Here is a 24,928-nt window from a genome sequence, read left to right as displayed (position 1 = left end):
GTCCGCCATGAGTCTAAAGGTCTGTGTGCTCTGTATCAAATATTCTTGGTTTAATGCATGTAAATGCTAATTACTCGTGTCTGCTTGGTAACATTTAAACTGTTTAATTATGATCTCAATTTCATAATTACCTTTTTACAAAAGGGACTGTGTTTTGTCAATACGGTATACCAAAGGATTTTTTCTTTTGTCAAAGAACATACTTGAAAGAAAGTGGATGTTGTTGTATTATTTTAATAGTTTTCTTGCTGAGATATTTCATTCAGATGTATCCAGGGAAATTCTCAAATTGCCATGTTTAGATTCATATATTTTGAACTATTCTCACATTTCTAAGAACCACTTATTTTGTAATCCTCCCCAAAGATTAAAGTTCAGTTCAAAGTTTGGAAGAGATAAAAGGAAAAAGTAAATAGAGCCATAAAACCTCAACCAGATTGCACACCAGCTATAAATATTTGCCTCTTATAGGAGTGATTTACCATTTTCTTTATCCAAGTGGAAGGTAGGAGCCTGAACGTGTGTATTGGAGCAGCAGAAACTGAACATAGAAGGTAAATATTATTTTGTTGTATAATATAAAATTAAAACATCTTCATGAGTACGTCTGCGAGTAAATTAAAAACCCGGGGCAGTGTTAGAGGACAATTTTCCCTCTAATATTTTTCATGCTTGGATGGGTTCAATTTTCTTTTTGGTGGGTTAAAATGTCTTATCTGCAACACAAATATTGACGTAGTATATGAATGTGTACAACTTGCACAAACAAGGATTCCGTATCTAGGGGTCATAGTGGACTACAAGTTGAATATGAGTCAACAGTGTGATGCTGTTGCAAAAAAAGCAAATATGATTCTAGGTTGTATCAACAGGTGTGTTGTAAGCAAAACTCGTGAAGTCATTCTGCCGCTCTACTCTGCACTAGTTAGGCCTCAGCTGGAGTACTGTGTCCAGTTCTGGGCGCCACATTTCAAGAAAGATGTGGAGAAATTGGAAAGGGTACAGAGAAGAGCGACAAGAATGATTAAAGGCTTAGAGAACATGACCTATGAAGCCAGGCTTCATGAACTGGGCTTGTTTAGTTTGGAAAAAAGAAGATTAAGGGGGGACATGATAGCGGTTTTCAAATATCTAAAAGGGTGTCACAAGGAGGAAGGAGAAAATTTGTTCCTCTTGGTTTCTGAGGACAGGACAAGGAGTAATGGGCTTAAAGTGCAGCAGGGGAGGTTTAGATTGGACATTAGGAAAAAATTCCTAACTGTCAGGGTGGTCAAATATTGGAATAAATTGCCAAGGGAGGTGGTGGAATCTCCCTCTCTGGAGATATTTAAGAACAGGTTAGATAGACATCTGTCAGGGATGGTGTAGATGGAGCTTGGTCCTGCCTTGAGGGTGGGGAGCTGGACTCGATGACCTCTTGAGGTCTCTTCCAGTCCTATTATTCTATGATTCTATGATATATAAATATATATTGTAAATCATCTATAAGTGTGGAAGGAAATATATTAAAAGAAGGGATAGTTAATATGAAGCAGTATGTATATTTATTTAATATGAAATCAAATAAAAAGAAAATTAACACTACCCTTGGTGTACATGTATTATCATTCTTTCTAACAACTCAAGCTAGTAAACACACCAAAATGCCTATTATCAACACATAGCTCAGCTTTAAGATGCTAAACAAATCTGAGTCAACTAGAAATAGTCAAAACAATGAGAAGTCCTGTGGCACCTTATAGACTAACAGATTTATTGGAGCATAAGATTTCAAGGGCAAAGACCCACTTCGTCAGATTCAGACTAACACGGCTACCCCTCTGATACTAGAAATAGTCATGCTCTCCTCGCAAATATTAGTACAATATTTACTGACACTGTGAAGGAGAGTAAAATGCAGTCACTCAGTTTTATAGGGTATGTTTACACAGCAAAGTTATTTCAAAATAACAGCCATTATTTCAAAATAACTTTAGTAGTGTCTACACAGCCAAACTGCTATTTCAAAATTAAATCGAAATAGTGGAGCACTTATTTCGAATTTGGTAAACCTCATTCTATGAGGAATAAGCTGTGTAGATGCTTATTTCGAAATAGGAGGCCTCCAGCCCTTCCCAGGTTACCCTGTTGGCTACTCTGGGCCAAACCAGGAAAACTCTTCTGCTCCTCCCCAGCCCCGGAGCCCTTAAAGGGGTAGACTCTGGCCACAGTGCCTTTGCCAGCTGCAAGCCTGCCAGCACAGAGCCAGCAGTCACTGCCCCTGACCCAGCATGAGCCAGCAACCCACTGGCACCCAGTCCCCACCCACCCACCCCAGGAGCAGGCTGGTAGCTCCCAGGAGCCTGCCAGGGGCCGACAAAAGACAGGCGCCTTCCTGGTTCAGTGTGGAGATCATGGCCCTGATTAAGGCTTGGGGGGGGAGGCCTCCAATGTCCATGATCTCTGCACTGGACACAGGAACCTAGCAGATGGCTGCCAGCCTGGCCACCAAAGTCCACATGCGCACCCAGGACCAGGTGCACATGAAGATAAAGGAGCTGAGGCAGGCCTATGCCAGGGCCACAGGGGGCAGCTCCCAAACAGGGGCTGACCCAGACCCCTGCCCCTATTATGATGCCCTGGACCACATCCTGGGGGGGGGGGTCAAACGGTCCGTGCCCCCCAGGTGGTCATCAACCCCGGGGGCAGAGGGTCTTGACCAGGGCATGGAGGAGGAAGTGGAGGAGGAGGAGGACAATGGCCAGGAGTCGCAGGAGCCTGGAGGAAGCGTAGCACTCACCCAGGATCCCCAAGGCATCACAGCAGCCATGTCACCGGTGTCGTCCGAGGCCAGGGAGGTCTCAACATGTGAGTGCCATCACTATACCCTTATGCGGGGCAAGGAGGGGGGGAGAGGAAGACCAAGGAATGCGCCTGTGGGCCTTGCTGACCATGAAGCACGCAGCAACCTGTGCATGTGCCTTGCCACCCTGGGCACGTGGCCCCAGCTTGCTGCCACACAGGGGCCCTGGCCTGTTACCCACACATGTGTATGTATGAAGGCACATGACATGCTCCTGACCCCGGAGAGGGACCCTGCACGATGCCCTCCCTCCACAAGCCCCCTCTACGCAGAGGCAGGGCACATCTCCCCTCCCCCTCCACCCTCACACTATATATACAGGCAGTCCCCGGGTTACATGGATCCGACTTACATCGGATCCCTACTTACAAACGGGGTGAGGCAACCCCGCACTAGCTGCTTCCCCCCAGCAGATCAGGGAGACGCAAAGCTAGCGCCCCCCCCCCCAGCAGACCAGGGAGACGCGGAGCGCCTTTTCTCAGCAGACTCCTCAGCTTGAGAATAAAGGACTGAAGGAAGTGAGGTGTGGGAGAATAAAACTGAGCTCTGGAGAAATGTTTGGCTAGAGTTTCCCCTACAATATGTACCAGTTCCGACTTACATACAAATTCAACTTAAGAACAAACCTACAGTCCCTATCTTGTACGTAACCCGGGGACTGCCTGTACTGCACAGGGGCATGGGAGCAGTCCGGGGCCAGCTCACACTCCCGGGGATAGCAGGGCATGTCAAACATGGCCTGTGTGCAAGCACATTGGCTCTGATGGTGTGGAGACCTGCCGTCCTCACCTTGCAGCGGGGAGCTTGGCTTCACCCACTGTGTCCCCAGGGATAACTGACCACTTATCTTTGTTTCTGCACAGCCACAGCAGCTGCGTGTGCAGGGCGCACTACCCCACCACTGCCCCCAGGCACTCAGCAGGCTCACCCAGAACCAGGAGGAGTATCAGCAGCAGCACCTGGGGCTCCTGTGAAGGCTGGTCTGCATCCTGGAGCACTGGGTGCATGAAGACCTACAGTTGTGGCGGAAGAGCTGGTGGGAACTGCTTGCTCAGGGCCATGCCATCTGCTACCACCTGCAGACCCTGGTGCAGAGATTGGTGCTTCCTGCTGCTCCAGCTCCTGCTGCGGCCCCATCTATTGCTCCTCCTCCCACTCCTGCTCCCCCTCCCACCTCTTCCTCCCCCCCTCTCCACCCACTCCACCCTCCATACCCACTCCCCCCCTGGGACGCTGAGGCCCTCGCACCCACAGTGCTAGGAGACAGGTGGACCAGCAAGACCCCCAACCCTGAGCTTCTCCTTCCCCTTCCAGCTCCCTCCTCCTAGGTTTCCCCCTCCCTTCTCCCACCCTCTCACCTCCCCTGTCCCTCCCTCATTCCCCTCTCCCCCCAGTTATGATCAATAAACAGAATTTGCTTTTGGCAACACATGTGTGTTTATTTTACATCAGGAAGGGGGGTTAGGGAAGGGAAAGTGGAAGGACGTGAGGGTGGAATAAGGCACAAGGTCCCAGTGGGCACGCCAGGGAGGCTTCACTCCTTCTCCATCAAGAAGCTCTCCCACAGGGCCTCCCAGATACCGACAGCCCCTGCTGGGCCTTCCGGCTGGAAGCCATGCGGGGCTGCATGTACAGGCCAGCCAAGTGGTCAGCCTTTGCCATCTAGGCTGGCAGGAAAGACATCCCCCCCCCTTTCTTTTGCACAAAATATGCAGCACACAGCAAGCAGCCACCATGTGTGGAATATTCCTCTCAGAGCGGTCTAGGCGGGTGAGGAGGCATCTAAATCAGCCAGCTGAAGGCCCCCTTGACCACGATGCAGGCCCTGCTGAGCCTGGCATTAAAGGCCTGCCAGGAGGGGTTGAAGTGTCCGGTGCAGGGCTTCATGAGCCAGGGCTGTAGTGGGTAGGCCACATCCCCCACCAGGCACACAGGCATGTCCACGTCCCCAACCCTGATGTGGTGGTCAAGGAAGAAAGTCCCAGCATGCAGCCTCTGGCACATGGAGGAGTTGCAGTAACCTTGCGTGTCGTGTGCTTTGTCAGACCAGCCCACGTTAATGTCCAGGAAGTGCCCCTGGTGGTCAGACACCGTCTGCTGGATGACCAAGAAGTATCCGGTTGATGTAGAGAGAGGCCTGGTGGTCCGGGGCACAGATGGGGATGTGCGTCCAGAAAATTGACCCCTTCCTCCCAGAGTTGGGGAAGCCCAGGGTGCCAATCCCTCGATGACCGCATCCACATCAGGGAGGTGGATGACTCTGCGGATCAGCACTCTATTGATGGCCTTGACCACCTGCAGAGGGACACACAAAACCAAGAGTCACTGGGGTGCCAGGGTGGCTGACAGTGCTCCTTCCCCACCACTGCCCCACACCCCCTCCCCAGGAGCAACCCCCCTGCAATCCTGGCCACCACGGGCAGTCTGTAGTGCAACTGGAACAGAACAAACCCCCGTGGGGAGGGGACTTGCACCACCTCCCCTGCTTTTCCCTAGGGCAGCCCATCCCTTCTTTGCCCCCCCCCCCCCAAACAGGCACAGTGTCTGGAGACTGCCATACCTGCATGAGCACTGCTCTGATGGTGGATCTCCCCACGCCGAACTGGTTCCCCACGGATCGGTAGCTATCCGGCGTGGAGAGCTTCCAGAGAGCTGCTGTTCCTCCTCATCCCCCAGGAGGGTCCATAAGAGGGTCTGGGGGTGGGGCTACAGCAGATGCTGCGAGGCAGCCTCCAGCAATTGCTGCCAGGCTTGCAGCAAGACATCCAAAATGAGCACCAGAGTGCCCAGGGGCAGCTCTGGCTCCATGGTGCCGAGTGCTGTGGTGTCCCAAGTAATGGCAACCAAAACAGAGAGAGACAAAAATGCTTTGCTGTCCTTCAGTGAGGTAGGCAAGCAAGCAGGGAAAGCTGAGAACCGGCTGTCCAGGGGGGTCCCTTTAAGCACAAGCCTCAGATAGCCTCAGGCAGCAGCCATACAAAGTACCTACTGACCTGATGCCCTGCTGGAACCAGTTTCAGCTGCCCTTAAACGCGATTCAGCATCCAATCAGTGTGGATGCGCTATTTCGAAATAGCAAAATGCTATTTCGAAATACATTTTGTGTGTAGATGCGCTATTTTGAAATATCTTATTTCAAATTAACTATTTTGAAATAAGAGATTTTGAAATAACGCTGTAATGTAGACATACCCTGTGAAAACAGATAAAAGCTTTCCTGCTTTGAAACTTTCACTTAGTAGATGTCACTAACTCAAAGAATAGAAGCCCCAGAGCAAATTAACACTTGGCTTCAGGGTTTGTAGACAAATCCATGATTCAAAGTGCTTCCAAATAAGGTTTCATCTTACAAAATGACTAGCATCACACCTAGGCTACGTCTAGACTGGCATGATTTTGCAGAAATACTTTTAACGGAAAAGTTTTCTATTAAAAGTATTTCTACAAAAGAGTGTCTAGATTGGCATGGATGCTTTTGCACAAAAAGTGCTTTTGCGCGAAAGCATCCGTGCCCAGTATAGATGTGCTTTTGCGCAAGAAAGCTCCGATGGCCATTTTAGCCATCAGGCTTTCTTGAGCAAAGAATTAAGATGCCTGTCTACACTGGCCCTCTTGTACAAGTATTTTTGCGCAAGAGGGCATATTCCTGAGCGGGAGCGTCAAAGTATTTGCACAAGAAGCACTGATTTTGTACATTACAAAGTCAGTACTCTTGCACAAATTCAAGCGGCAGTGTAGACTGCTGGCAAGTTTTTGCGCCAAAGCGGCCGCTTTAGCCCAAAATCTTGCCAGTCTAGATGCACCCCTACTATTTCCTACTTCTGACTCGTAAGGGCCAGTACTCTACTATATAGCAAGATGTATTAATGCAATACAATTTATCATGTATTAATTGTTTCAGAGGGGTAGCCATGTTAGTCTGTAACTTTAAAAACAACTTTAAAAAAAAAACATCAAGTAGTCTGGTGGCATCTTAGGCTATGTCCAGACTACAGAGTTTTGTCAGAAAAATTGCCATTTTTCTGACAAAACTTGAGTTATATCCACAATGCAAGCACGTTCTTTTGACAGTAAATCGAAAGAAGAGAGGGCTTTTTGCGCAATTTGTAATCCTCATTCTATGAGAAAGAAGCCTTTTTGCAAAAGAGCTCTTTCCCCTGTGGACGGGGAAGACAGAGTTTTTCTGGAAGAAGAGGGAAGAGGAAAAAGCACAGGTGCCCTGGTGGCAATTCTGTCTATAGCAATGACTGCTTGCATGTGAGATAGCGTCCAGGCAGGCTAGACACTATCTTTCGAAAAAAGCGTGTTGCTTTTTCAATGCGCTTTTGCAGTCTGGACACTCTTTTGCAAAGACGTTTTTTCAGAAGATCTCTTCCAAAAAAAGTTTCTTGTGAAAGAAACCTGTAGTCTAGACGTAGCCTTAGACACTAACAAAAACATATCTATAATATCATGAGCTTTTGTGGGCAAAACCCACTTTGTCAGATGAGATAATCTTGAGGCATTTTAAAAATCATTGATTAGAGTTTTCAATATCTCTATCACTCCAAAAAATTCTGTTAAAAGAATCTTTTTCCTTCTTACCTTAAGCCATTAACACCTATGCCAATTTTGTTTGAAATGTAATCATGCAAATCTGGTACACACCCTCTCCATGCAGCCTGCTTTCCCCTCTTCCAATGCAGACAGACAGAGAGGGTCTCACTCTCCCATCTGGACAGCAACAAGTGAATCAGGACACCCCAAACAAACTGCCTCCCGCCTCTACCATACTGCACACTTGCCAGCACACACCTCCCACCTCTTTATCCCACCTGCCTCTGTGCAATCTGCTCCTAAAATCCTGCTTCTCAGATTGGCAGGCACCTGCAGCCTAGCTGGGAGTCAAGATGGGAGACAGTCTGTCCACACTCAGTGTTCCCTCTAAGTGTATGTCTACACTAGCTCTTTAATTCGAGCAAGGTAGGCAAATGAGGCGACTGGAATTGCAAATGAAGCCCAGGATTTAAATATCCCGGGTTTTTATTTGCATGTTCCCATCCGGTCGCCATTTTGAAATTTCACTAGCCCGAACTCACTGCCATGCAGCTACATTTGCAATTCCGGTCACCTCATTTGCCTACCTTGCTCGAATTAATGAGCTAGTGTAAACATGCCCTAAGATTTTCCATTTGTGAGTGGAACAAGTTTTGTCTTGTTCACCTTGTTTCATTAGCATAAGGAAGCAGTCGACAAAGGCTCCCTTGTTGACCAACCCACGTCTCGACTCATGAGCTGCACCGATGATCAGCTGAGCTGGCACAACGCGGTGGCCATTTTTATTTTAATGACGCCCTGGATATTTAAATCCCCACTTCATTGACTATATCGGGTAGCCTATTTTACATGCCTCTGTCGGCAGAGGCATGTAGTCTAGACATACCCATAGACACTAGTTGACCCTGCCAGACTAGACGATGGGGCAGTTACTTGCTGCTGGTCAACATGATGAACCCTTTCTCATCTGCCTTTACAATTCTTCCAGTATTCATACACAGTGTCAATTGAGAGATATAGTGTTGCTGAAGCCACACCATGTCCTGTGTACTCATCTGTAATTGACTTCAAAACTACATGTTTCCATAGCAATGATACCTGTCCACATGCTCCTCCAGAATTTGTATGTCTGTTTTTCAGTCTGTGATTAACTCTTATTCCACAAGATAAATATGAAGTATGTGCCAATCAAGGAATTATTTGGCCTAACAAAAATTTGAGTTTAACTTTGACTAATTTACACTCTTGAAAAACCAAATTACTACAGTATAATGGAGTCAATTTGGCCCATTGATTTAAAATTAATTCATGTTTCCCTATACATAGGGGATTAAAAATGCAGCTAAACATACCGAAATAATATGGTTATGTTTTTTGTAGTGCTCTACTCCTCTAGTTCCTTATGCACACACATGCAACTGGAAGAAAACACCTGACTAGGGTCAAATTCTCAGTTACATCTGTAGGCTCCTGTTTTATAAAGGTATAAATGAGAGTAGAATCTGACTCTTAATATCAAATACCATGCTACCAATGTGCAGTGTGAGAATTTTGTCCCCTCTGGTCAATTACTCCCTCCTTCACCCTCCTTATCTCCCCTCTCTACCTGCGCTCTGAGCTCCTCCATTTGTAGCAGGTAGCTGCTGCTCCTGCTGCTCAACTAGAGGGTCCCTCCCTGATTCCGATCAGCTGACCTCCCCTTCCACAGGAGCTCTGAGCCTCTGGGTGGGGCTCATTAAAGAGCTGTGCTCCCTCAATTCCTTCTTGCCAGCTACTCCATCAGAGGGGAAGGAGGGTGGGTATTGGAATGGATGTGAACGATACATCTCAAAGAATACCAGTTACCAGAACAGGTAACTGTCTTTTCTTCTTTGAGTGCTTCTTCACGTTGATTCCAGTTCAGATGACTCCCAAGCTGTTACCCCCCTAGTGGTGGAATCACAGACAGCTGGACCACTCTGACAACTACTGCATCCTCTCTGGAGGACTTATTGATTGCGTAATGGGCCATGAATGTGTGAATGGAAGACCATGTAGCTGCCCTACATATTTCCTGCAAGGAGACCTGCGCTAGAAAAGCCACAGACGAAACTTGGGGCCTGGTTGAGTAGCCTGTGACTGGAGGGGGTGGGACCCCAGCTAGGTCATAGCAGATGCTTATGCAACGCACGATCCATGATGAGATGCACTAAGCAGAAACCAGATCACCCCTCATCAGTTCTGTTATAACCATGGACAGCTGTGTGGATTTCCTACAGGGCCTATGTAGAAGGCTAAAGCCCTCCTTGCATCCAGTGTATGCAATACCCTCTGCCTATCACTAATGTGAGGCTTAGGGTGGAAGACTGGGAGGAAGACCTCTTGCGACAGATGGAAGTGGGAGACTACTTTTGGCAGAAAAGCTGGGTGCAGCTTAAGCTGCACTTTGTCTTTGTGGAAGACTGTGTATGGTGGGTCTGAGGAAAGGGCCCTTAGCTCAGACACCCATCTTGCTGACATGACCACCACCAGGAGAGCTACCTTCATAGACAGATGTAGCAAAGAACACTGAGCCATTGGTTCAAAAGACAGACCCAAATGTTTATTGAGAACCAGATTCAAGTCCCAAGCAGGTACAGGTGGACAACAGTATGGATACAACCTGTCCAACCCTTTCCTGATTTGGGTCACCATGAGGTCGCTAAATAGGGAGTGCTGGGAGCAACCTGGGTGGAAAGTGGATAGTGCTGCCAAGTGTACCTTGACTGAGGAGGTTGCCAGCCCCTGAGATTTTAGGTGTATTCCAACAAGTATTCCAACACTGGGATGGGTGTCTGTCTTGGGGTATGTCTACACTACCACCCTAGTTCGAACTAGGGTGGTTAATGTAGTCAATTGAAGTTGCAAATGAAGCCCGGGATTTAAATATTCCGGGCTTCATTTGCATCTTGCCGGGTGCCGCCATTTTTAAATCCCCGGTAGTTCGGACTCCATGCCCACGACTACACACGGCACGGAGTAGGTAGTTCGAATTAGGTTTGAGAAAGGTTCGAGAAATATTTAAATCCTGGGCTTCATTTGCAACTTCGATTGACTATATTAACCACCCTAGTTTGAACTAGGGTGGTAGTGTAGACATACCCATGGGGACATATCCCACCCATTGCACCAGTTAGAAAACCTTTTCCATTTGCCTAAATATGCCACTCTGGCAGATGGCTTTCTACTGCCCAGTAAGACCTGTACCTGGATTGAGCACTGAAGCTCTAATTAATTGAGCCATCCAGCTTCCATTTTGTTAGATGGAGGGAGCGCAGATCTGGGTGCCTGAGAAACCCCTGATGCTGCATCAGAAGGTCTAGGTACAGGGGAAGGGTTAATGGGGTTTCCACCAACAGGTTGAGCTGGGAGGACACTCTCTTTCGGAAGAAGTTTTTTCAGAAGATCTCTTCTGGAAAAGCTTCTTCTGAAAGAAGCCTGCAGTCTAGACGTTGCCTGGAAGTGATAGGAAAACAGAAATAAGATGGTGTAAACAAAATTCCAGCTACAAAATGATTCATTATTCTGGTTGTATTTAAGGAGTAAGTCATAGCTCAAAGAAAGCATTGGAATTTGTAGAGTGTTCCTTGTATAGCTCTGATTTCAAGTGTCCCTAATTCATTAACGCAATAGTGGTGCCTAACAATTCTTACAAGCAAATAATTCAAAGACAACACATTACACCGCACTTTTACTTGCAAGAGATATTTAATTCTCATGTCAGTCCCTAAAAAGCCATTTACATACTATTGTTCAATTTGCTAATGGGATCTGGTTTTGTATATTGGATAAAAAAATTTTGTCCTGAAGAATAGATAACACCAAAGTAAAAATGATATAAAATTATGTTACCTACTCTGCAGATTCTTGACACGAGAGAAACTGAATGAACAATGGAGCCATCAAATAAATATATGTTCAAACATAAAGGAACTTATTTTGCAGAAGACGTTACCACAGCTGAATACATAGATTCACTGGAGGATTTTGAAATCAGAGACAGTGATGTATTTGTGGCTACTTTTCCAAAATCAGGTGAGCCTGATTGCTTGTTTCTCTATAGGAAACTCATTTCTGACTTTTTTATGGCTCCTTTATTGGGCCCTTCTCCTTATGGATCACCATTATGGTCTATGTTTGGTGGTAGAAGTGTAAAATCTTTTAACTGCCACCAATTTATTAGAGACATTGTCTCAGTTCATCCCCATGTTTAAGCAGTGGCAAAAGTTGAACACTTCAGAGATAATTTGCAAAGTTTATTAGAACTTGGCAAATATTGTTAAAAGCTATTTACAACTTTGTATTATAATTCAGCATGTCTATTTGTTTTTGTAATAGACAACTATTTTTATTCTCCTTTGTGTAACCATTTATGTCAGCAATATTTTGGGAACAATAAGCTGATGGAAAGGGAGGATGGTGTGACTGCTTATACTAATGAATTTGCATATGAACACAAAAATTCAGATTCAACCGGGAGACCCATATCGACTTGAAATTAATTAAACACAGTCTCCCAACCATTCAAATTTGATCCCCAACCTGTCATACATTATTCAAGATGAACTACCAACTATGTGTACTCCGGTTATCCAATTTTTATTCTCAGATATGACAGTGATATATTTTCTTAAAATACGAATAATACCAATTCCAGTCTATGAGAATTGCGAACTATTTAGAGCTTTAGAGTTATAATTAAGCATAAGAACATAAGAACATAAAAATGGCCGTACTGGGTCAGACCAAAGGTCTATCTAGCCCAGTATCCTGTCTACCGACAGTGGCCAGCACCAGGTGCCCCAGAGAGGGTGGACCGAAGACAATGATCAAGCGATTTGTCTCCTGCCATCCCGCTCCAGCCTCTGACAAACAGAGGCCAAGGACACCATTTTATCCCCTGGCTAATAGCCTTTTATGGACTAACCTCCATGAAATTATCTAGCTTCTCTTTAAACTCCATTATAGTCCTAGCCTTCACAGCCTCCTCTGGCAAGGAGTTCCACAGGTTGACTACACGCTGTGTGAAGAAGAACTTTCTTTTATTAGTTTTAAACCTGCTACCCATTAATTTCATTTGGTGTCTTCTAGTTCTTCTATTTAGGGAACTAATGAATAACTTTTCTTTATCGGCCCTCTCCACACCACTCGTGATTTTATAGACCTCTATCATATCCCCCCTCAGTCTCCTCTTTTCTAAACTGAAAAGTCCCAGTCACTTTAACCTCCCCTCATATGGGACCTGTTCCAAACCCCTAATCATTTTAGTTGCCCTTTTCTGAACCCTTTCCAGGGCCAAAATATCTTTTTTGAGGTGAGGAGACCACATCTGTACACAGTATTCAAGATGTGGGCGTACCATAGTTTTATACAGGGGCAGTAAGATATTCTGGGTCTTATTTTCTATCCCTTTCTTAATAATTCCCAGCATCCTATTTGCCTTTTTGACTGCCGCTGCACACTGCGTGGAAGTTTTCAGAGAACTGTCCACGATAACTCCAAGATCTCTTTCCTGATTTGTCGTAGCCAAATTAGCCCCCATCATACTGTACGTATAGTTGGGGTTATTTTTCCCGATGTGCATTACTTTGCACTTATCTACATTAAATTTCATTTGCCATTTTGTTGCCCAATCACTCACTATACACACCGGCAGCTGCACGTCCCCGAGCGCAAGGTGCCACTGGGGGAAAAATGTTCCTGCCTGAAACCTGCAGTGCAGGTAGGAGTTCTGGAATATGCGGGCATCATGTGCCCGCCCCGACCACCCGACACAAATGTCCTTAAAGTGTCCCTGGTGGTCGACCAGTGCCTGCAGCACCATGGAATCGTAGCCTTTCCGGTTTATAAATTGTGCTACTCGATGGGGAGGTGCATGGATTGCGATGTGTGTCTCATCGAAGGCTCCTCCTCAGTTCAGGAATCCAAGGGGGGCAAACCCAGCAAGGATGTTGTCCAGGTCCCCGAGACAGATGAGTCTCTTCAGCAGTTCCGCATTGATAGCCCTCACCACGTGCAGCACGAGACAAATAGACAGACAGAAACCAGGGAGTTAGACAGGTTACCTAAGCGCTTGGGAGGAGAATCCTCCCCCACCAACTCACCCCTTCCTTTGTCAGGACACCCTCCTCCCCTGCATCAGTGCAGGGGTGGCTGAGAAGCGGCCTCCAAGTGCCACTCCATCCCGCACACCTTCTTGCCCTTGCCTGGCAGTCCCCCTTTCTCAACCCTCCCACTCAGCAGGGCCTGTCCCCTGACAGTGATTTACCGCCATCAAGACGGCCATGATGGAAGACATCCACACGCCAAACTGGTGTCCCCCAGAGCTGTAGTTGTCGGGGGTGGCCAGCTTCCACAGGGCAATTGTGAACCGCTTCTGCAGAGGGATGGCAGGCCACAGGTGGGTGTCCTGGTGTTCCAGAGCAGGGCCGAGCCAGGAATGTGGCCTTCCACATCCGGAAGTTGCAGAGCTGTGGTCATCGTCCCACAGTATCATGACCATCCGGTCCCACCAGTCCAAACTTGTCTTGTGCCTCCAAATCTGCCTGTCCCCAAAAAAGTTTGGGGGGAAGTACAGAGTTCCTGTATCCCAGAGGAGGGTCTCCTCGGTGCAGTCTGGGTCCATATGGGGCAGGAGATTCATGACAGAATCATGCAGATGCAGCAGAAGCTGTAGTATGGTAGCGTAGGGCCATTGCCTGCCATGGGGCATCTCAGGCTCCATGGCCAAATAAAAGGTAAAAAGCAGAAACCCCCCTGCAGAAAATAAACTGCTGCCTCATTCCACGTACAGCTAGTTCGGATAGGAAGCCTAATCCGAACTAGCTATTCCATGCCGCGTGTAGCCGCGCGGCATGGGGACCGACCTAGCTGGCATTTTAAAATGGCGCCGGCCGGCTTCATGCAAATGAAGCCCGGGAAAATCAAATCCCGGGCTTCATTTGCAACTCCGTATGACTACATTACCCCCCCTAGTTCGAACTAGGGGGGTAGTGTAGACATACCCTCAGAGATTTCTCTGGCCTTTTCCTGCCACAGCATTGGGGTAGGCACTGATAGCTCCCTGGATGCATATTTTGCAACAGTTAATTATGAAGGGTGCCTACAGGGTAAAACACAGGAAATACAATGATACTATCACCACTAAAATGAACTTCATATTATAATTCTAATTCATCATTTTTCATTATTTCTTATTCTACGTAAGTGGCTTTAATACATCTGAGCTACACTGTTGCATCATTTAGGCACTATAGGAGGGAGAAAAAAAATCTGTAATAATTGCTCTTTCAATGGGGAACGCAAATACCCTAGGTAAAATATATTTGAAAATTTGGTTATTGACTAGAAGCTAGATTGATCAATAGATTGATAACTTTTGTACTTTTTAGTGTTAGAAACAAGCTATAATTCTGTTTGGATTCCCATCCCGGCAGCACTAATGTCCCTTTCATACACATTTTATATTTCTTTTATAATGCAAGACGAAACACAGTTTTGATGAGATCATGATCATGACAGATTATTACATGACATTAAAACAAATTTAGCATGAAAACTCTTTTAAATAAGGTTATTTCCTTTCCCAGGAACTGTGTGGAGTCAGAATATTTTGAGCCTGATTTATCATGAAGGCCATCGGGATGGAACAGAAAATATAAATGTAATAGACAGAGTTCCATGGCTGGAGTATAACATAAATAACATGGATTATGTCAATCGTCCATCACCTCGTCTCTTTGTTACTCACTTGCCTCACAATTTAGTTCCAAGAGATCTCAGGAACAGAAGAGGAAAAGTAGGTGATCCTATTTTCACAATTTAATTGAGATTATCCAGGAAAACTTTTGGCTTTCCACAGTAAAACAGCCTGAATTCTGAGGGCCAGACTGTCTGCTATTCCTACAACAACCCTTGCAGAAGCATATCTCCCCTGGATACGGTTGGGGTTCACATTCTTCCAAAGCCTTATTCTATGTCCTGAGAGCCTGCAAAAGGGGAAGGGGGAATTAAGTACAAGCTAGACCTCAGGACACCAGTGCCCAGTTTCCGTGGAGATCCCATTTTTACTGGAACTGCTGAGCGTTCCTCGCCCATTGCTCAACCACAGACAGAGAGGTTTCCAGCATCCATACAGAGTACATGTATATAACTCCACATACAGACATTATACAATTACATGAACAGCATATACAGAATCGGTAGAAGGAAAGCTTTTGTTTGACACCTCACATGGCCCCCTTTGTACACTTTCGGGGCACACCCCCCCCACGGGGTCAGCTGATTGGGGCACCCACCTCATGGGTGCAGCAGTGATCTTGATTGCTCCCCTTAAAATCCAGTAACGTGACAGCATTGCCCTCTGCTTAGCTCTCAGATATTCTCAGATCCAAATTGCTGGTAAAATTAGTTAAGGTGGGCAACAATGCATTTTAGCATTTTAATCCTCTTCAAATGCAGGGATTTTAAGGGTTCTTTGCAGAAATAGCAATTGTATAAAACGTACAGATTTTTAGGTTCATTGTGTCCATGTAATACATCTGAGATTGTCACTCTTTTTACCTTGCAGGTTATTTATGTTGCCAGAAACCCTAAGGATGTCGTGGTTTCCTATTTTCATTATTCCAGGCTTGCTGCCAAACTAGAGACAATATCAGATTTTAACATTTTACTGGAGAGGTTTTTAGCTGGGAAAGGTAAGGCATCATTTATAGCTAAAGAGCCATGACCTCCTCCTCAACCACAGCCCATATAAGCTATCTCTGTGGATAAATTACATAGAAGGTGGAGCTTGTCAAAGTCCTGGTGCCCACTCACAGCTGGGGGTCAAAGGCTGCAGTGAATGCAATGACACCCACAGTTCACAATAAAGGTTTTATGTGATAAGAATGGCAGGGAAACAGCATAGTCATGTGCACTGCATCAATTAAGTCAAGTCACATCATGTATTTCAATTGAGAGTTCAGTCTGAACCACACAGAAGTGTTTTCCTACCATTCTCTTTCTAGTTTCATAGATTTCCATATCTATTTTGCCTACTCCTCAATCCCAAACCACTGCAGGTTGGACTTCTGTGGTCCAGCATCACTGGGACCTGACCAGTCCCAAATGAGAAAATCTGCAAACCAGGGGAGGTCCCCTACCACCAACCCCCAAGTCCATCTCAGCAGCCAACCCTGCCTCGCACTCGCCCTGCAACTTGGCTGGGCTGCTTCCTCAGCTACTGCTGGCTCTCTGGGCACTACAGGCTCCTGCTGCAGGGGCCTGAGGCTTCACTCCTGGCCACATGCAGTCCCGGCCCCAACCTCATGTAGCCATGGGAAACCACTGGGCTCGAACCCCAGCACCATACAGCCAAGAAGCTCCTACCCTGTGCTCCTGGTGGTTGTTGTAGGTGCTCTGGCCTCAGCCCCACGCTGCTGTGGCTTGCTGGATGCTGGTCTGGGGCTCCAGTCCCAGTCCCGCACTGCCCCTGGGTTGCCCCCACCTCTGATGCCCTGCCGGCTGGTCCTCCTGTCCTCAGTCTCCCAGACTCACTGGGCCAGGAGCATTTGTGGTCCTGCTGGACCAGAGATGTTGCTGGACTAGAGAGTGCCAGATGTTGGAGGTACAACCCGTACTTATACTTCCAAAGAGTTGAAAGACTCAGCTGTTGCCCATCTAGCTCATGAGTTCTCTCATGATGTCGCTGACGATGCAGAGTTCTCACCAGTGCTGTTTGTGCCACACTGAAAAATTAAGTTCATAGTAAAATAAATGTTACACATTTTTCTGTGATGTTCCTTAGTGCGACTATTTGCTCTGAACAGGATCTTTCAGAGCAGAATCCAGCCTGTTTCTCCCTAAGCTTTGAATCCTCTGTCTCTTTTGTCCAGCGTAGCACCTTACTACGGACAATTTGCCAGGCAGGAGAGAGCAGTGTGACTCCTCTCCAGCTGTTAGTCAGTGAGATCACCCTTCTTCAGCACCCTGCCAATGAGTCCAGGTTTTAACCTCTCAGGGTATGTCTACACTACCCCGCTAGTTCGAACTAGCGGGGTAATGTATGCATACCGAACTTGCTAATGAAGCCCGGGATTACATGCAGCACTTTAAAGTTAATCTAAACCAAGTCCTTAGTTCGGATTAACTGTTACACCTCATTCCACAAGGAGTAACAGTTAATCTGAACTAAGAACTTAGTTCGGATTAACTTTAAACTGTCGCGTGTCGCCGCGGGCAGTTCGTTCGAACTAAGGGGTTTTAAAAACGGCGGCCGGACGGGAACATGCAAATAAAGCCTGGGATATTTAAATCCTGGGCTTCATTTGCAACTCCGGTTGCCTGATTTGCCTACCTAGCTTGAATTAACGAGCTCGTGTAGACATGCCCTCAGTGACTGGACGTTGAAGCTTGACTAATTTAGACTGAAAATAAGGCAAAACTATTAAATGAGAGTGTAATTAACTACTAGAACAATTTCCCAAGACTCGTGATGGATTCTCCCTCATTGACAATGTTTAAATCAAGAATGGATGTTATTCTAAAAGATGTGTTTAGGAATTAGTTGGGGGAAATTCGATGGCCTGCATTATAGAGGACATCAGGCTATATGACCACAATGGTCCCTGCTGGTCCTACGTTCACAGATTAATAAATTCTATCAATTTGGTTCTGGGCTTGGGATCATTCATCCATCAAAAGCGATGACCAATACAATCTATGAGTAATTATTCAGAACATGAACATGCAAATATGTTGTGCCAGGTGACAGTACAATTCTGTTGTGCCAGTGGGTTCTAGAGGTAAAAGTGCAACCTCTATTGGTTAACATGTAACTGTCAGTTTGAAAAAAATAAAAGCTGCTCTCATATACCCAGATTAGAAGATGGACGTGGCATGGTCTGTATCTCATGTTTAAGGTGAATGTAAACTAGGAAAATATTGTGAATAATAACAGACCGGGAATAATATCTCAATGAGCCCAAATATCCCCGCAGCAGCAGAAGGGGAAAAAAGCAGAAAGAAGGACCTATGCTCCCTAGATTCTGCATGGTCAGCTCTGCTGATGAGCATTCTGGGATGCAAACATGCCAATAATTGAATGGCTTTTCTCTTTGAGATCATTAACATTTATTTCTATACATATTCTCCTTCCTAAGTGGTTTCTGGCTTATGGTTGGATCACATCGGAGGCTGGTTCACCCACAGGGATGACTTCAACATTCTCTTCCTTACCTTTGAGGAGATGAAGAAGGTGAGACCATGTGATGGACCAGACTGGGTCTGGGCACTGCTGAGGTCATCCTCTCAGGGTGAATTGCTCAAACTCAGGGATCCTTACAGCCCCGGACGAGAGACCTTCCCAAACAGGTCACAAACCAGTCATACCAAGAAAAACCCCTCTGACATCCCAGCTCTCCCTGTGCCACAATAGCACAGGTCCTGCACACAGCTGAGAAGCTTTAGAACCCAGTCTCATCTACCCCAAATGGGTCTTTCCCAAAAAACCAGCCACAGTTCCCAATCAATTTACACTCTGGATCTTACTCACAAGGTCACGCTGAGCCAATCCTTTAGAATCTAAAATCTAAAGGTTTATTAATAAAAGAAAGAAAATGTGGAGAGTAAGGTTGTTAAGGAGAATACATTACATGCATTGAATCACCAAGTTCCTGATGCAGGCTTTGAGCAGAGATGTTACAAACTGCTATCTTAAAAGTCTCTGGTGTACATCCTATGTCAGGATGGGCCAACGATTCTTCCCGGCTCACTGTTCCTTGCAAGGCTGCATCTGGAATCAGTAACAGAATTGAAGGCAAGATCCAGTCCACCTCGGGGCATTTTATATCCATCCCTGGTATCTTCCAAGCTGGAGCAGGTCACATGGCCCAGTGACCTATCCCTGTGTCCTAAGTCAGCAGTCATCAGATACTGACTGGTTTGCAGGTCCCAGACACATTCCTCAGGTGTGTATTTACTTCTCTGAGAGCCTTGTCCCTGGAACCTTGCTAATTAGCATAGTCACTGACTGAACATTCCTTGCCCATTGCTCTGCCTCAGACAGAGAATCTTCCAGCATAAGCACAGGTACATATTTATAACTCTTACATACAGGCAGTCCCCGAGTTACGCGGATCCGACTTACGTCAGATCCGCAGTTACGAACGGGGCCCATCTCTCTGGTCTCCAGCAGACCAGGGAGAAGAAGCAAAGCGGCGGAGCACGCGGGCAGCGGACAGCCCAGACGCGTCTGGGCTGTCCGCTGCCCGCATGCTCCTTGGCTTTGCTCTGCTTTGCTCCCGGTCTCCCTGGTCTGCAGACCAGGGGGACGGGGAGCAAAGCGGCAGAACACGCGGGCAGCAGACAGCCCAGAGCATCTGGGCTGTCTGCTGCCTGCGTGCTCCGCGGCTTTGCTCTGCTTTGCTCCCCGTCCCCTTAGTCTGCAGACCAGGGAGAGGGGGAGCAAAGCAGAGCAAAGCCATGGAGCCCGAGGGCATCAGGACAGCCACGGCGCGTCTGGGCTGTCCCGCTGCCCCAGTGCTCTGCAGCTTTGCTCCGGACGCCTGTGGTACAGCAGCTGGGGTGCTGCCGGTTGGTCCCGTAGCGCCGCTCTGGGTGCTACTGGACCAACCCGGCAGCACCCTAGCTGCTCTGCCCCAGGCATCCTGATTCAGCCACTGCTGGTCAGTTTCAGCAGCGGCTGAATCAGGACGCCTGGGGCAGAGCAGCTTGGGTGCTGCTGGGTTGGTCCAGTAGCGCCGAGGAGCGGCGGCGCTACTGGACCAACCCAGCAGCACCCCAGCTGCTCTGCCCCAGGCGTCCCCAAGTCAGCCGCTGCTGAAACTGACCAGTGGCTGACTACAGGAAGCCCCTGCCCCGGGCTTCCTGGAATCAGCCGCTGATCAGTTTCAGCAGCAGCTGACTTGGGGATGCCTGGGGTTTTTAAGTTGAATCTGTATGTAAGTCAGAACTGGCGTCCAGATTCAGCTGCTGTTGAAACTGATTGGTTTCAGCAGCAGCTGAATCTGGACGCCAGTTCTGACTTACATACAGATTCAACTTAAGAACAAACCTACAGTCCCTATCTTGTACGTAACCCGGGGACTGCCTGTATATCATACAAGTACTTGAATAGCATATGCAGAATCAGTAGGTCGTAAACTTTCATTTGACACCTCACATGATCCCCTTTGTACAGACTTTGGGGCAAACTCCCCACCCGCCATAGGTGCAGCAGTAACCTGTCTGAACCCCTTAAAATCCAGTAACGTGACAACCAGTCAATCACTTTAGAGCTCAGATAAACAGTAAAGAAATGCCTCCATTGTTCCCTCTGATTTTACCACCTTTACATGTGCTGATTTGCACTTTCCTCTGTGAGGCGTTTCATTGATTTCACAGAGGAAGGTGCGTTGATCTCAGTGATTTCAGTGAGTGTCATTGTAAAAGTATGTCTCAGTGCAAGGGGGGGGAGAGAATCAGAATAATTGGGTGAGATGTTTAACTCAGTTTGACATTCAATAGCACATAAATGTGCTGTTCACTGTATCATAACAGGTCTCACCTACTTCCAATTTACTATGGTTTGCCTTGCTATTCACCTATCAAATTTTTAATGCTGCTTTAGACACTTAAAGGGTATGTCTGCACTATGGGATGAGGTCAAATTAAGATACACAACTTCAGCTACTTTAATTGCATGGCTGAAGTTGAAGTACTTTAACTCAGCTTTTGGTACTGTCCACACTGCAGAAACCGAAGAGAGAATACTCTCCTTTTGTCTTCCGTTGCTCCTTGTTCAAGCAGGACTACCAGCATGGATGGGAGTGCCCCTCTCACTTCAAATTAGCCGGTCTTCTCTAGACCCCCTAATTAGAACACTGGAAGATCAACAGCAGCAGCTTCGATCTCCTCTGTAGTGCAGACATGCCCGTAGTGAATTACCATATTTTCCAGCGTATAAGGCTACTGGGCGTATAAGACAACCCCCTAATTTTTTAGTTAAAAGATAGGGTTTCGTCTTATACCCCAGCGCCCCTCGCCTCCCCGGCTTTGCTCCCGGTGTCCCTGGTCTTCTGGAGACGGTCCCCAGTAGACCAGAGGCACCGGGAGCAAAGCCGCAGCCGTGGGGGGGCTCCGGCGGCGGGGCAGCCCAGGCGCACCTGGGATGCCCCGCCAGCTTCCCCGAGGCTTTGCAAAGCCGCGGAGGGGCTCCGGCGGCGGGGAAGCCGAGGCGCATCTGGGATGCCCCGCCGCCGGCTTCCCCGAGGCTTTGCAAAGCCATGGAGGGGCTCCGGTGGCAGGGAAGCCCAGGCGCACCTGGAATGCCCCGCCGCCGGCTTCCCCCGAGGCTTTGCAAAGCAGCAAAGCTGTATACCCGGCGTATAAGACGACACCCGATCTTTGGGGGATGTTTTTTAACCTCAAAAGTCGTCTTATACGCTGGAAAATACGGTAAAATCTTACTTATGAAATTGTGTGGTAAGACTGAAAGTACCAACAAAGAAGTCAGCTTTATTCTTCAGTGCTCTAGCCTTATGCTTTATTTCACATAGTTTGTTTAAGTATCCCACTAGCCTTTACTCAATCATTTTATTTAGTTAGTTCTTTTATTTATCCAAGTTAGGAAACTTGCTTTAAAATAATGTTCATTTCAGGATCTCAGAGGCGCTGTGCTGAAAATCTGCAAATTCTTAGGAAAGCAGCTAACAGAAAAAGAGCTGGACACAGTTGTGGAAAAGGCTTCATTTGATAACATGAAACGGGATGCCAGGGCAAATTATGAAAACATGCCAGAAAGTGTCCTGGAACCAGGCAAAGGACATTTTCTTCGCAAAGGTAAAGCATGCGCAGCCAAGCCTAATCAATATTTAATCTTCCTAATCCTGGTTAGGTCGTGTTGAGGCTAGCCACCGAGGACTTTCAAACACAACTTTCTGTACTTGGGAAATAACTGGCTTTAAGGCACTAAGAATGTTATTTCCTAAGTGTTTGCTGAGAAAGAGCTGGACAAAAACTGGTGAAAAGGTTTAATGAGAAAAGTGTCAGTATTTCAATAAATGAAAATTGTCAATAAGCTCTTTTGGAAGATAAAATTCATTTTGTGCCACATGTAAAAGGGAAAGGTCTTCTTCAAGATATTAATAATATGTGAACATTAGAAGAAAATGGAAAGCAGTTCTGTGTAGTGCGTCTGTGAAACTTCAGATACGGGGTATTGGAACTGAGTTGACTCTGCAGTTTCTAGTAATAATTTAGAGCACAGAATTAACCACACAGAGAAAATCTAAGGGCACATCTACACAGCACCCTGATCTCAAAATAAGATACACAATTTGCACTATGCAAATTGCATCTCTTATTTTGAATCTATTTTGAAACAGTTTATTTTGAAATTTGGTGAATCTACACAGCGCCAAATTTTGAAATAACGTTCTATTCCAATACATCCCTTAACTCTTGTGCAAAGAGGGTTACCCGGATGCCAAAGTAGCATGTCCATTATTTCTAAAATATTTTGGAATAATGAGTGGCTTGCTAAGACACAGGGTAGTTATTTTGGGATATCTTCAGTATCCCAAAAAGAGACATGCTGTGTAGATATACCCTTGGGGATGGGTATTTGTATGCTGTGCCCCTTATATGGGAGAGGCATGAATAGAGTCAGGAGTTTGTGGTCCCCCCTCTCTTCTGATACTGCTGAACGAGAGAGGGATGCAGCTAAATAGGAGAGGGCACAGTGGTATGGAAATGGTAGAGAACTACTGCCTGCCACCTAATACTCATTAAAAGGATGTTCAGGGACGCTCATATTTTCTTTAACAAATAACGACTTCCTGTTTCAATTTTTCTTCTAAAATTTGCAGTGACATAAATCAGTACAAGGAGATAGGAACTGAAATGTATAAAACTACTGGCGCATAAAGCAGAATTAGTGAAATTATCGAGAAAGAGCAGGTCAAACTAGTTACACTGCAGTCAAGGTTAAACCAAGAATGAATTTGGCCCATTATAGATTTCTCCAAGAGCACTGCTGGATTTCACAAAGAACAGAGTCACAGTTTTTGCCAGAGTCATGTGTTTCATCAGAGGGGAAGCATTCTCTGATAAGGCTGCTGACATCTGTAACATACAAGGCACGCCAATAAAACATTTCCCCAGCCCATCAAATGGACACTGACTGGTATATTTTAAATGCTATGAAAGATAGAAGTATGACTCCAGTTGAAAAAAAAATCCAGAAGGATGTTTTTACTGTATTTATCCAGCCCTCCAGGTTTGGAAATGTACCTCCAAAACCCCAGGAAGTTACATTCTGAGGAGATGAGAGAGGAAGGGCCTGTCTGGGGAGAAAAGGAATGGAACCCAACCAGCCTCTAATCTGCACAAGTGATATTCAGAGTATAATAAAATCTGCAAGTGGCCTCTAACCATCAATTTTCCATCTGTGTCTCTTGCCCCAGGGACCATTGGAGACTGGAAGAACACAATGACTGTGGCGCAGAGTGAAAGGTTTGACAGCGTTTTTAAGGAAAAAATGAAAGAGCTGCCTTTCAAGTTCATCTGGGATATTAATGAAGATCTCTAGACTGGGCTCCAGTTGCAGACAGGTGACAGGGCACCACAGGGAATGAAAACACACCTTTGTCACGGGTGTTCATAAAAATCCATTGTGCTGTGTAATTAAAGATTTGAAACTTTTGAAATTTTCTACTTCTCTCATTTATTTCAGGCCTCATGTACAGGGGTGTGTGTGAAGCATGCTAAAGCACCCTCCAGAGTCTCCCAAGTAAGCATGTTCCTTCAGGCTAGGGGAAGGCAGGGGCGGCATGTTAGCTCCCAGACAAGTGCACTAGGCAACACAATATGGGAAGGAGGTAGACAGCCTTTGGCAGGGAAAGAACAAGTTAGGAACTATTTAGAAAAGTTAAACATACACAAATCCATGGGCCTGGATTTAATGCATCTGAGGTTACTGAGGGAGTTGGCAAATGTCATTGCAGAGCCTTTCTTTGAAAACTTGTGGAGATCGGAAGAAATCCCGGATGACTGGAAAAGGGAAAATGTTGTGCCCATCTTTAAAAAAGAGAAGGACAATCCAGGGAACAACATACCAGTTAGCCTTACCTCAGTCCCCAGAAAAATCATGGAGGAGATCCTCAAGGAATCCGTTTTGAAGCTCTTGGAAGAGGGAAAAGTGATCAGGAACAGTCTACATGGATTTACGAAGAGCAAGTCATGCCTGACCAATCTGATTAGCTTTTATGAAGAGGTTACTGGCTCTGTGGACATGGGAAAGTCAGTGGATGTGATATACCTTGACTGTAGCAAAGCTTTTGATACGGTCTCCCACAATATTCTTGCCAGCAAGTTAAGGAAATATGGATTGGATAAATGGACTGTAAGGTGGATAGAAAGCTGGCTAGATTGTTGGGCTCAACGAGTAGTGATCAGCGGCTTGATGTCAGGCTGGCGATTGGTTTCTAGCGGAGTGCCCCAAAGATCTATCCTTGGACCAGTTTTGTTCAAGCAATTTGATAGGTTCTAGCA

At 46.4% G+C, this 24,928-nt stretch overlaps 1 protein-coding gene across 1 annotated transcript; it reads left to right on the top strand.

The window, feature by feature from the left end:
* Positions 1 to 396: 396 nt before the first annotated feature.
* Positions 397 to 24,084, top strand: LOC142827860 (amine sulfotransferase-like). The gene is made up of 7 exons (XM_075924025.2): positions 397 to 554; positions 11,260 to 11,431; positions 14,986 to 15,194; positions 15,966 to 16,092; positions 18,538 to 18,632; positions 22,036 to 22,216; positions 23,842 to 24,084. The coding sequence occupies exons 2-7, from the start codon at positions 11,290 to 11,292 to the stop codon at positions 23,964 to 23,966; spliced, it is 879 nt and encodes a 292-aa protein (XP_075780140.2). The 5' UTR covers positions 397 to 554; positions 11,260 to 11,289; the 3' UTR covers positions 23,967 to 24,084.
* The last annotated feature ends 844 nt before the right edge of the window (positions 24,085 to 24,928 follow it).

This window comes from Pelodiscus sinensis, chromosome 3 (genome assembly GCF_052426305.1).
Source record: "Pelodiscus sinensis isolate ZL-2025 chromosome 3, ASM5242630v1, whole genome shotgun sequence".
Lineage (NCBI taxonomy): Eukaryota > Metazoa > Chordata > Testudines > Trionychidae > Pelodiscus > Pelodiscus sinensis.
This window is presented reverse-complemented; position numbering and strand designations above follow the sequence as displayed.